This window comes from Hyposmocoma kahamanoa, unplaced genomic scaffold (genome assembly GCF_003589595.1).
Source record: "Hyposmocoma kahamanoa isolate Upper Pololo Valley unplaced genomic scaffold, ASM358959v1 92, whole genome shotgun sequence".
Lineage (NCBI taxonomy): Eukaryota > Metazoa > Arthropoda > Insecta > Lepidoptera > Cosmopterigidae > Hyposmocoma > Hyposmocoma kahamanoa.
The window spans coordinates 24,550,524-24,562,695 of NW_020654748.1; the positions used below are offsets into that span (position 1 = coordinate 24,550,524).

The 12,172-nt window shown below is 37.8% G+C and overlaps 1 protein-coding gene across 1 annotated transcript in view; it reads left to right on the forward strand.

Annotated features, from left to right (window-relative positions):
- LOC113236965 (ecdysone-induced protein 74EF-like) overlaps window positions 1–9,415 on the forward strand; it is a 45,111-nt gene extending 35,696 nt beyond the window's left edge. Inside the window, exons 7-9 of the mRNA XM_026473195.1 lie at window positions 7,690–7,837; window positions 8,306–8,420; window positions 9,157–9,415. Coding sequence (XP_026328980.1) covers window positions 7,690–7,837; window positions 8,306–8,420; window positions 9,157–9,415 — 522 coding nt within the window. The remainder of the gene's footprint in view (window positions 1–7,689; window positions 7,838–8,305; window positions 8,421–9,156) is intronic.
- Window positions 9,416–12,172: the final 2,757 nt, after the last annotated feature.

Here is a 12,172-nt window from a genome sequence, read left to right on the forward strand (position 1 = left end):
TTTGCCAATTGGTTCGACCTCCTCCTGTGGGTTTAGGTTAGGTTAGTATATGACAAAGCTGCCAGAATCGAATTTGTTTGCATTTGCTAGTTTGTTCGACCTTCTCCTGTGGGTTTAGGTTAGGTTAGTGTGTGCAATTAAATATTCTGCTTAAAGAGTTAAATATATATATTTTATAACACAAAAAGCACTTAAAGCTATACAAAAACAATTATATTTTGCGATTGTACATTTAATGGAATAAAAAAAAAATCTTATCAACATAATGTAGGTCGCTTCACCTATTCGTAAGATGAAATATTGTGTTATATTATTTAATACATTATACTGGTAGTACTTATACCATTTGTTCATTGTGTCACTTAATCATTATATCAATCTAATGTTTGTTATACTGAAGGTTCATTATACACATTGAAATTATGTCTTTTGTTGTTATACCTTTTGTTAATTATATACAGTGAATGATTATATCTTTAGAAATCATATCAAATGCGATTATACCAAGTGAAAATAGATTATTTGTAGTTATATCTTCCATTACACACCCCACCTAAACTCCGCCGATGGCAATAGGTAAAGATATCAAGTCGTCGCACCTGCACCGCAGATGAGTCATGCCCTCATTATGGCTTCATTTTTTACAGATTGAAGTGTAAGTAGCTCATGTTCTATGTTTCAGGGTTCATGGTGTACGACATGTTTTAACTGTTGCTCCTTTTTGTTCGTCATTCGATGCCTCATGGAGCCGCGAGTCCGTAACGAATTTACAAAAACTAGCCGCAACTCCACAGCAGCGGCGTAGTGCGATGCGGCGCAGGCGCAGGCGGCCATTGTTATCTGGCGTGACGCTTCTATCAACATGGTCGCTTCATGTCAACTACAATGTCTGCTCTAAAAAGATAAAGGTTGGTTTTTACCGTCACAAGATAATATTAATTACGGATGCGATGTTTGTACTTTGCTCGTTTTATAAATAATTAAATTATATGATATGTATAAACCTAGGTACCTATACATCATCTATTAATGTAAATTGAACTGCATTTGTGGCCGAACGGTTACCATGCCGGACTGCCACGCAGAGGTCCTAGGTTCGACTCCCGGGCCGGGAGAAATATTTGTATGGCCTACATTTATTTCTCTTGTGACTTTGGGTGTAATTTGTGTTTGTCTATGTCTTTGTCCATGGCACCCGCGACACAGGGTTTCCCTAGTGCGGGGCTATGTTGAGTGTGTGAAAAAAGAAAAACATTTCAATGAAAATAAAATAAATGTGAAATACGCAAACAGCGTACAGCTAAATGACTTTAAAGCGGTGTCTTCACTTCCCTTCTATTTGTAGTTCCTCATCACAGCTTCCAGCAAAATGTCGTGCAAAGGTTAGCTGAATGTATATTTAAAAGTTCCCATGCAATTTATTTTAAATAATTCTATGTAAGACAATCGAGAAGTTGATCAAATTGCTAAAAAATGTAAATGCGCCGAACGCTCCCGAACAGATAGAAAAAATAGCGGGACACCGGGAGAGACGAAATTCTTCAAAAACGAAAACGACCGGCCATCATTTAAGGACGGAGCAGACGAATCGGATCAATACGCTGATGGAACGTTTACGAACATATAAAATACGTAGTCATTGTCGTTTTTGGGCGTTTGGTTTGCGCGCGCGCCGCGGTCGCGGAATACCAACAAGGTGCGTCGGCGCGCAGGAATGCGCTGAACTACGCAGGCTCTGCGCAGACACTGCTGCCGCCTCTTGAACAATAGAGGCTCACTTTCATTAGAACCCGCTAGAAAACATATGTTTTAACAAAAAGTTGCAATTACTTTCTCAGTGAAGTTTGGTAAAATTACACAACATTCAAAGACAAAATGTCTTTTCAACATTTGTTCTGAGACATGGCATTTTAAGTACTCGCGCCATTGCCCACCGAGACCCACGAGCTCCGGCCCTAGCTGAACCTGCTACCTTCATCGAGACTGCGATCGAACCTTTTCCAAAATAACTTCTGCAAGAGCAGAAAAAAACACTCAGCCTTTATTTAAACTAGAGCTCTCATGAATAGAAAAAGGTGCACTGTGAATATAATCGTAGTATAGTGACGATAACGTTTTTTTAAATATGTTGAACGTGATCGCTGTCAGGTGACTGCCGATCAGCGACCGCCGTTGTTGAGCGTGGTTTCGTCGTCAGCTCTGTATTTGTAAGCACTCAAATAGACGCACTTCTATCGTTTCTACTAGAACTCGTAATAATTTTTGGCATGGTTTTTTCCATCGTAATTGTATTAAGTAAACCTAACGTAAGATTCTTGTAAGATCCTCTTGTTAGCTGTTCGTTTTCTCAATTTTAAATTATAGATATTTTTTTATTGAATGTCAGAATGTTTCACCACTATGGTGTTCAATTATTTTTTGTGAAATGACTCCACTAGTTTGATATAATTATTAATACAAAGATCAAACACTTAGAACACTTAGTTTGTACAGTCAAAATACAAAGCTCCGTCAAAAATGTAATGAAAACTCTTGCTCAGTTTTTTATTTGCTTTGTTTAAGTAAATTTATTTTCAAATATATTTGCTTGTGATTGAAGACGAGCTCTCCTTATTGTGATTGGATCTCGTTAGACGAAACTCAAAATCGAATAGGTATATCACCTATCTAGCTTCAACTAAGAATGAGAAAGAGCGAGACTTTCTGCAGAGCCGGTGCCGTGACGGTTCTGCGGCACACAGCGGTTCAGCCAACGCGCGTTGGCTCGGCGGCAATAAGCGCACGTCCTCATTAGCGATTCTGTGCTCGTCTATACGATATTTATGTCACTCGCCGCGTTTTACCTCTTGTCCCCACGCCGCCCTCCCCTGCTGCGCCCGCGCCGCTGTCTGTGGCACTCTGCTTGAACGTGTATCCTGCCTGGCTCTAACTACAAATTACACGTACTTATTTTTGTAGTAGGTATAAGGTGCTCTCCAGAATGGTCAATGAGAATTAAATACCTGAGTGAAAAAACAGTTCTATGCTTGAGCTCACCAAATTCAGGGACCTATTTGCTTTAGGTTTTACAAAAAAATTAAATAGGTCTTAAAAATTGCCAATAAAATGTTTCGATTTATAAATATGAGAAATTTAAAATTTTTTTACTTCTCTGGCTAGGTGTACCTTGTTTATGCGTTTTAATGGTTAAATTACGGTGTAATACTAGGTACGTGGTGATATCGGTCGGTCTATTGTAGAAAGGGCGAAAGCGCCATTTCGAAAAATTACAGTTTCAGGGGAGCATGTTTTAGGGTTTTACGACTGTTTTAAAATATTTACGTCACGTTTTAAATTCGATTCAAAAACTCGGACCCACTTCGGATGTCGCTTGTGCAGGAGAGACAAAATGATCCCTGTGACATTTGGGGCCGTCATTTCTCGAATCGGACGTAGTACGCAAACGCTCTCATGGAGATAGATTTAAAAGTTTAGAACGTAACGGATTTTAAAGTCGCACGGTCCATAAATGACAAACTTTCCGTGTTTGTTTTTTGAAAGTAATGCAAATTTTTCCGACCATGTTTGGGAAAAAGTAATAGGTAACTGGAGAGAGGGGGTTATTAGAAATAACGACAAATCAAATTTTGCTATTGGCACACTACGTATCCAGCTCTGATTAGCTTACCTATATCCCAAAAGTTGTCTGGAAGAGATCGCTCTTAGCGATAAGACCGCCTTTGTCCACAATAGTTCTAGGCTGTCTATGTACTGTTTTTGTTCTTGTGTGTGAACCATAAAGTGTATATCTATCTATCTATCTATCTATCTCCTGCTGTTGGTCAACTAAATCGGCAACCTGATCACAATTTTAAAATATGGCTTCGAGTTGCGCGATTCATTATAAATCTACTTCTAATATGTTATAATCGTTTAATTCTCTCAAAGCTATGTACCGAAATCAAATCTGCAGACATAACTACTAAACAACATAGAGCAATGTTAAATAATAGGGGTTAAAGTATGAAATTGCCGATTTGTACTGAAAATCTAAATTGTTTATTTTTTTAAATTTTTAACAAATTTATTTAATCAAAATCGTTACCATTATTATCTATACATTGCTGCCATCTAATGGGAAGGTTATTAATGCCTTTGCGATAGAACTCCGACGATCTAGACTGCACAAACTGTGTGAAAGCATTTTGTACTGCCTCCTGGGAAGAAAACTTCTTGTCACGTAGATAATTGTCCAAATCACGAAAAAAATGGTAGTCCGTTGGAACAAGGTCTGGTGAATACGGAGGATGACGAATGGTTTCTAACTGCAGTTCCTGAAGGGTCAAAATGGTTTCTCGTGCTGTGTGAGGTCTCGCGTTGTCGTGGAGCAATAATGGTGAAGATCGATTCATGAGTCGGGGCTGTTTTACTGCTAGTTTTGTCAACATGGTTCGGAGTTCGGCACAATAGACATCTGCCGTTATTGCTTGACCAGATCGGAGAAAACTATAGTGAATAACACCATGCTGAGACCACCAAACAGTTACCATTACCTTTTTATTGGTAAGTTTTGCTTTAGGACACTGTTGTGGCATTTGACCTGGGGTCAGCTATTGCATTTTTCTTTTCCGGTTATCATAAAGAATCCACTTTTCATCACATGTTACAATTCGATCCAATATTCCTTCATTTCTGTACCGGTTCAACAAGGCAACACAAGTTTCAACACGCGTTTCTTTCTGCAGATCAGTCAAATCATGAGGCACCCATTTTTCGTATTTTTTTATTTTATTGATTTGACGCAAGTGAGTCAATATTGTGGGTAAGGTAACGTTAAACCATGCCGCTAATTCCTGGGTAGTTTGACTAGGATCGGCTTCCACTATCTCTCTTAATTCATCGTTATTCACCTGTGTGGGCGGTCTTCCTCGTGGCTCGTTCTTTAAGTCGAAATTTCCATCACGAAAGCGTTTAAACCAAAATCGCACGGTGCGTTCATTAGTAGACCCCTCTCCAAACGCAGCATTGATATTGCGGGCTGTTTCTGCCGCGTTAGTTCCGCGTCGGAACTCGTATTCAAAAAATCACTCGAATTTTCGCAGTATCCATCTTTCTTGTCTAAATTGAATAACAAAAACAATTGAAAGTCGTTATTCAAATGTTTCAAATTTAAAAAAAAAAATAAAACACAGAAACCATTTGAAAAAAGTTTCATTCGAAAACCTCAAACCATGAAGATTCTATGAAAATTCAAAGAACCTATTGCAATAAAACGGCAATTTCATACTTTAACCCCTAATATTAACAGCATTACTTATAAAAAAACCACTAAAGAACCCTTTATACAATATTTAGTTAAGCATTATTTAAGATTTTAAACACTATTTAACTTTCTATTACCTATAAAAAAAGATAAGCACTGCTTAGTTAAGTAATGTTCAATGCAGAAAAAATCATTTCCGTGGCAACATTAGGAGATTAATAACCACAGAAAGCCAAAAAAAAAACGCTGTCAGATGGCTGTCATTTGACATTTGGAGCCAAAATCTAAAAATTGATTTGAGGACAAAGTTTGTTTCGCAAAATAAGTATTGTAAATTTGTAAGTGGGACGAATCCTTTTTCACAATAAAAATCAAAACAAATCTGCTAAAGTCATTGACATTTTCTAACCCGCTAACAGCTGATTAATATCAGCCATCTTGTTAGTTAGCGAGTTAAACAAGGTCCCTAAGACATTTAAGTTGACAGCTATTTAAACAACAAATTAATGAATCGTTTAGTACTAACCAATGTTAATAGGTACGAATTTTTTAAAAACATTGTTTAAAGCGTTATTTAAAGTTAAATAGTGTTTATAAGTAAGGCTGTTATATATCATTTAAAATTGCCCTGAATCAGTCTTGGTCTTGCAGTCCTGGTCTTGGTCTTTTAAAAATACATTTAAGACCGACCCTGCAAGACGAGGGCAAGAACAAGACTGTGTCTGCGAGACTCTTGCGGTCTCGTATTTACTTTGAATTGAATTATTTTACGCATTTTATGCTTAAAATTATAACTTACCAAGATTGTCATAAAACCACTAATTCAAACACAGTCTTATTTATTAAAAACAAGTGTAATCGAGTATAGCAAACAGTGTTTGCAGTACAATTTTACGAACTTTAGTACTGTAGTATGCAGTCAATATGCTTGCTCTATCTCTTTTATGCGATTGAAAGAAAAGAAAGAAAGAAGAAAGAAAATACATTTATTTGTTTACCACAATGATTGAACGATTGAATGCTTATGTAGTTTGAAAGTGAAGCAATACTTATTTTTAGTTGCCGTCTGTCGGTAATATATTATTTAGATGGTGCCATGCATATTTGTGTTAACCCACAGGATGAGAATATCTAGATAGTGAGCATTAAAGATTTTTGATTATCTTTTATTATTGCTGGTTTATTTAGCGAAGTTCAGAGAACTATTATTTATCTAAATATTTGTAATTAAGTAATACGACAAGTTTATTATTTATTTCAATTATTAAACTTGCATCTAGTAATTAAATGGCAATGGTTTATGCAAAATTAGGTACCTCAAGAAAATTAAAACCTTTATGTCTGTCATAAGGTGAAAGCATGAGCAATCGTGGATCACATTATGTAACTCACAGGTTCGAAGCACCCTTCAACACCGCTCATCGGTCTGGTTTCCCATATACAAAACACAAGTCGATCAGACAGAATCTGTTCAACGTCGATTTCTAAGAATGCTTTGCAGTAGACTTGGGTTGAGATGTCAATTGTGGGGTTATGAAAGCGGACTCAATAAGTTTAAGGTAGAAACCCTTGCCCGCTATCGAGTTACCAGTGACTTATGTATATTGCACAAAATAGTTAATGGTGGATTTGGTGACATATTACTGGATAAAATCTGCGTAAGGGTGCCAACTCGTTCAGTTCGCCGACCTCAATTCAATCAAGCTTTCGTAAGTAATAATGTTTCTGTAAATAGTCCAATTTACCGAATGTGTAGATCATATAATGATATTTGTTAACCATGATATATTCCGTGATAGCCTCCCCGCAATAAAAGTCCGTTATTAAACGTCTCATTTGACCTATTTTAAGACCTTCCATATTAAATTCTTGTGTATTATTGTTATTGCTTTTTTTTTGTTCATAAGATCGTATAATCTATAGTTTTCTGAATGCTGTGTACAGTTATAATTGGAATGCAGAAACAAATTACGAGACTAATAAATAATTTGTATTTTTTTTAAATGTTGCTTTACAATTTCGTCTGTATGAGGACGTGTTTCAGCATATTCTAAGAAAGACATGCATATTTCAGAGATTCAAATAATAAAAACAATTATAATTTTTGAAATTGATAAAAGTCCTTTTTTTCAGAGTGCACGTAAGAAGTTCGATTATTTCTGTTTTCTATTCGCAACATTGCAAAGTTAAGTCGACTAGGTATATAGGTAGGTACTTAGATATGGCGATCATTGGGCCGTGCATGACCGTCACTTGCAGAGTTTTGCAATTCTGATACTGTTTAATTTGCTCGGAGTTGACGTCGCGAGGGAACATTGACCTTAAGCAGAAGTTCAAGATGGCTTACGATCGGCTTTGGATTGTAGTGCAGAGGGACGCGAATAACAGTTGGCACAATACCTAAGTTTCAGTAACGTGCAAGCGTGCGCACTCTTCGTGTTGTTTAGCCCACTCGTCTATGGTACGGCGCAAATCATGGTTGTCCCTGTAGTGCTCGGCGATCACCAACAGAAGCATTGTTGCCGTCGCTCGTCGCACAGGCGCGCAACGTGCAGCTTACGAGGACCGTAAAGGCTGTTGGTGTGGCGCATGCAAGTAAGTAGGTACAGCGACGCGACGGCAGACGAATGTCCCAGAGTGCAATCCGTGTTTGTCACTCATTGGCTTCGTAGTAGACGTCATAGTCCTATGTCAACAACTTCGATGGTGTACGAAGAGAAATGTAGGTTATCTCCTTAATGTTAGATATATATTGCTACGTAAGAATGTGTCCATGATTTACATACACTATTGCTATCTTTGTAAATTTTGTAATTTTAAATAAAATTTACCTGGTTCTATCTATAATATAATCTTCAACGAGAATTTAGTAAGAACTGCCTGCCATCTGTTGCTGCGGCGACAAACCACCAGCTCACATATCGCAGACCGGGCAACTGTCCGACACAGAGTGACCCGCACTACGGTAGTAGCAAAACCGCCCTGAGGGTCCGAGTGTACTAGTCAATGCGACAATGACTGGTCATGCAACGAGTGCCATTGTTAGTTCGCGGCGTTTTTTAGCGTGCGGTGCGCGGGGCGCGGGCGCGGGGCGCGGGGCGCGGGCGTTGGGCGGCGCGCGCTCGCCATTGGCTGGCGGCGCGGGGGCGGCGCGCACTCCGAGCTACCATCTTCCAGTGTTTGTTTTTAGAATGCGCTTTGCTTTCCAGACTGAACCGAGATTCCTATTTCACTAAAACATAGGACACTTTCCAGTTTATTTAGGACAAATTACTGAAAAAGAGATCACTGGCTCGGGTTCGGTGGATCACTGGTTCGGGTTTGTAATTAACCCTACTGGTTAATTACAAAACCGCCTTACGATTTTTAAGGACGCACACTGTGCTACGTCATAATAACCGTCGACGGAACTGGGAATACTTCAGTTGCTTCTACGCACTCGAAATTTACTATACCTACGAGTATGTGTAGGTACCTACTTGGTGACGGACCCACAGTTCGATAGTGCGTACGCTATTAGCTCGACTAGGTGCAGTAGCAGCAGCACTGCTTCTAAATCTCGTTGCTGCAGCGGCGTCTGCGCTAAGCCTGAAACGGGTGGGAGCGATGCGCGATAAGGCGCGGTTCACACGCGTCAACTCACGACCGCGACTTGGGTGTTCCGCCGTTGCGTCGTGGCCACACGCCACCGATCTAGGCACGAACCACAGCTGATGAAAATAAAGTATAATCTAATGAAAATAAAGCGGATCGCTTAAAGTAAAAATATTTTAAGAATGTACCTATGGAGTACCCGCTACTTACAAAGGTACCTACCCTTCTACTTTTATTTCGTCTGTTTACTCGCAAACAAAGTCGAAATGTAAATGTTTCTACCTACACTCGAATAATGCTGGTTATTTGACTATGCAAAGGAGGCCTTTATCCGTGCAAATAAAAATAAAAGCTTCCGGTGTAGGAGCCGAGAGTCTGAGGGCCGGAGGGCCGGAGGTGCAGCACTCGGTGCAGAGTAAACTTAATAAATCCGGTGAAGAGCCCTCCGCGCCGAGTCTCAAAGCTCGCCGAGTGGTGGGCCCGTGCCGCGTCTCACGCGGGTCGCGCGCGGGAGCGCTCGTTATCTCAACACTGGCTGCTTTGCAAGTCGATGCCGCACTTGGCACCTGTGTCGCGTAATTGTCTCGCTTGTTTGTTTTCTCCTCCCCAGAGTCGACACCCAACACTAATTTAATTAACGTCTCTTTGTTTGCTTTGTGAAGCAAACAAAGAGACGCTATTTTTACGGATTACCTACTGAACAGTGCTGTTCAGTAGGTAATCCATAAAAATAGCGTTCATTAGTTGTGCACTCGGTATTAATAAGTGACAAAAGTGGATTAGGGATAGCGAAAGTTGCCGGGCTTGTTGTAGCAAACCTACCATAGTAATGATTTCATATGGTACAATTGATGCTTCTCGGTACCTACAGACGCAGACAAAATGTATGCACATTTTACTTCTGTTTAGGTGAAAAGTAAAGGGCCCTTGTTTTGGAATTCAGATGGTTTACAATGCTAAACATCACGCAATTGTAAAAGACATGAAGGCGTAACGTTTTTGTTTTTTCTTTATAACATAAATATTTTATTTTGACCTTAACATTGATTTTAAATGCAGTAAAAATTACTATTTGCCACTTAAGATTCCTCTCACCTAGAGAATTGTGTACTGAAAGACCTTAAAACGGAGCTTAAGGATATAACAATAAATTAAAACAAAAAAGTTCAGAATGTCATAGATCATAATACTTATATCCTTTGTTACTTGTGAAAATCATTGAAGTGATTTAAAGGTGAGGCTCTACCATATTTCTAAACTATCTGAACTCATTATGGAAAACATTAAATTGTTTTACTACAGCTACACAGTAAAAAAGGATTTCTACTAATAAGAAAGAGTAGTTTCTCAAAATATTTGCTAATTCTGAAAAAATATTTATTAAAAGTAATAAAATATTCATTACAAAAATAATGCTTATCTTTTTCTAATACAATTTTACTCTTAACTTTGTTCTAGCTTTTAGACAAATACGTACTGTTCAAGATTTTATTTCATTTCTAATCAATTAATTGGACATTACTCACATCAAGACAGTTTTGCCTCTTACACCAAATTAAATAATCTTAAATGAATTCAAAATTTCTTGGGTGTATTTTAAGAAAATATAGTTTTTAACAAAAAAAAGTAGTTTGCTATTCAGATTAATATTCTAAAATCTAGAGTATAATTTTAAAGCAAAATTTCGTTGCGTTTTCATAGTTAATGGTGTCGTGACATGTCGCCGAAAGCGCACGCGGTAACGATTACTTTTACTTGTGCTTGTAATCACAAAAATCATAAACAGTCATTTATCCAAAGAAACAATACGTAGTATTTCTAGTTTGTTAGCGTGTTATTTGTAGTCATAATTTAAGAAATTTGGTTTCAGCATGAAATCAAACTACACTTGTAACAAGCACAACTTTAACTTGCAATTAGTTCCATCGCGCCACTGCTAGATGGCATTAGTTGTATTCTGAAACGCGCTATCGTTTTCTTAACTTCAATAGTATAAGTCATCTCATATATTTTACATAATTAGTACTGTCTGTCGCTGTAGTACTAGACATGGGGAATAGCGTTACATTTCTATCGCTGTGATTGTCGTTCCGGTTCCAAAGAAATCACAGTGATAAATCATCGTGATTTTGTCACGACTGTTACTTCCGTGACCTTGTCACGCCTATAACTTACATCACGACATGCGGTTTTAGCCAGCGGCTTCTTTCTAATACTTATAGCCGTTTTTTATAGAATGATTTAAGTTTTTACTCCCTTTGTTATAAGTTTCAATTCCATTCAAAAAGTTGATTTTGTATTTAATGTAATTTTGTTTTTACTTATTTAATGCGAATCTTTGGATTGTTCAAAATAGCAATAAAATGTAATGTAATTATATTTCTAGTAGAATACACAAAGTAGATTATATATAAATATATAATACCAACTCTTCCTATAATAAAACAAATATACAAAAATATTTTACTTTGTTCATAAATAGGTTTATAATAACTGGTGCAGATTTTTTTCATCCGCCCTTTCTAGTAGTAATAAGCACGTACGACTCTTGTGAGTGAGCAAAGAAAGTGATCCTATTTCATTCTCTCGCATGGCCGAAATGACCCCCGATTTGAAGAGAACTACAACGAGTGGCGCGCTCAGTCACCACGGAACGGAGATCGCGCATTGTATCAAATACCTACGTCGTGATGTGAGTGACGGGGATAGCTGTTGGAACGGAGGAACACCTATGTGACTTTGGAACGTCGTTCCTTCGGAACGAGTCACGGTGATACTGTCTGACGGCGGATCATCGTGATTTTTTCATCGTGACGTTATTTATCACCCACCTCTATGAAGTACTTATACGGCATATTATTTTATAAATATTTTTATTATTATTATATAAATATTTATTAATAACTAATAAATATTTTGTTGAATCTAGAGTGGCTTTGTGACTTGAAGTAAATTAATTAAAATAAATAAATAAAAAAAATAATTTGCTCTTGGATTAAATATTTCTGTCTTATAACTAAAATACACTTTTGAAACGTTTTTTTACTATTATCAAGTAATTATTCTCTAGCGGGAGGGAGAGGATCGTTTTGTTTGATTTAATAAATTTGTCTTCATAAAAAGAATTTTGTCTTTTTCTAAGTAATCTGTTTTTACCGTGTAGTTACGCTATTGGCTGTTGTTTTTACAGGGTCGACCTTAAGCCTCACTACTAAAACACAGAAAACGTTTTATTGCAGATGTAGGTGTAGCAAAGTACCGAACCGTAAAGGACGGTCAACAGCGCCCCGTTTTTTACACTTGGGCTCGCTCCTGTCGCAAGTGACATTGACTTGA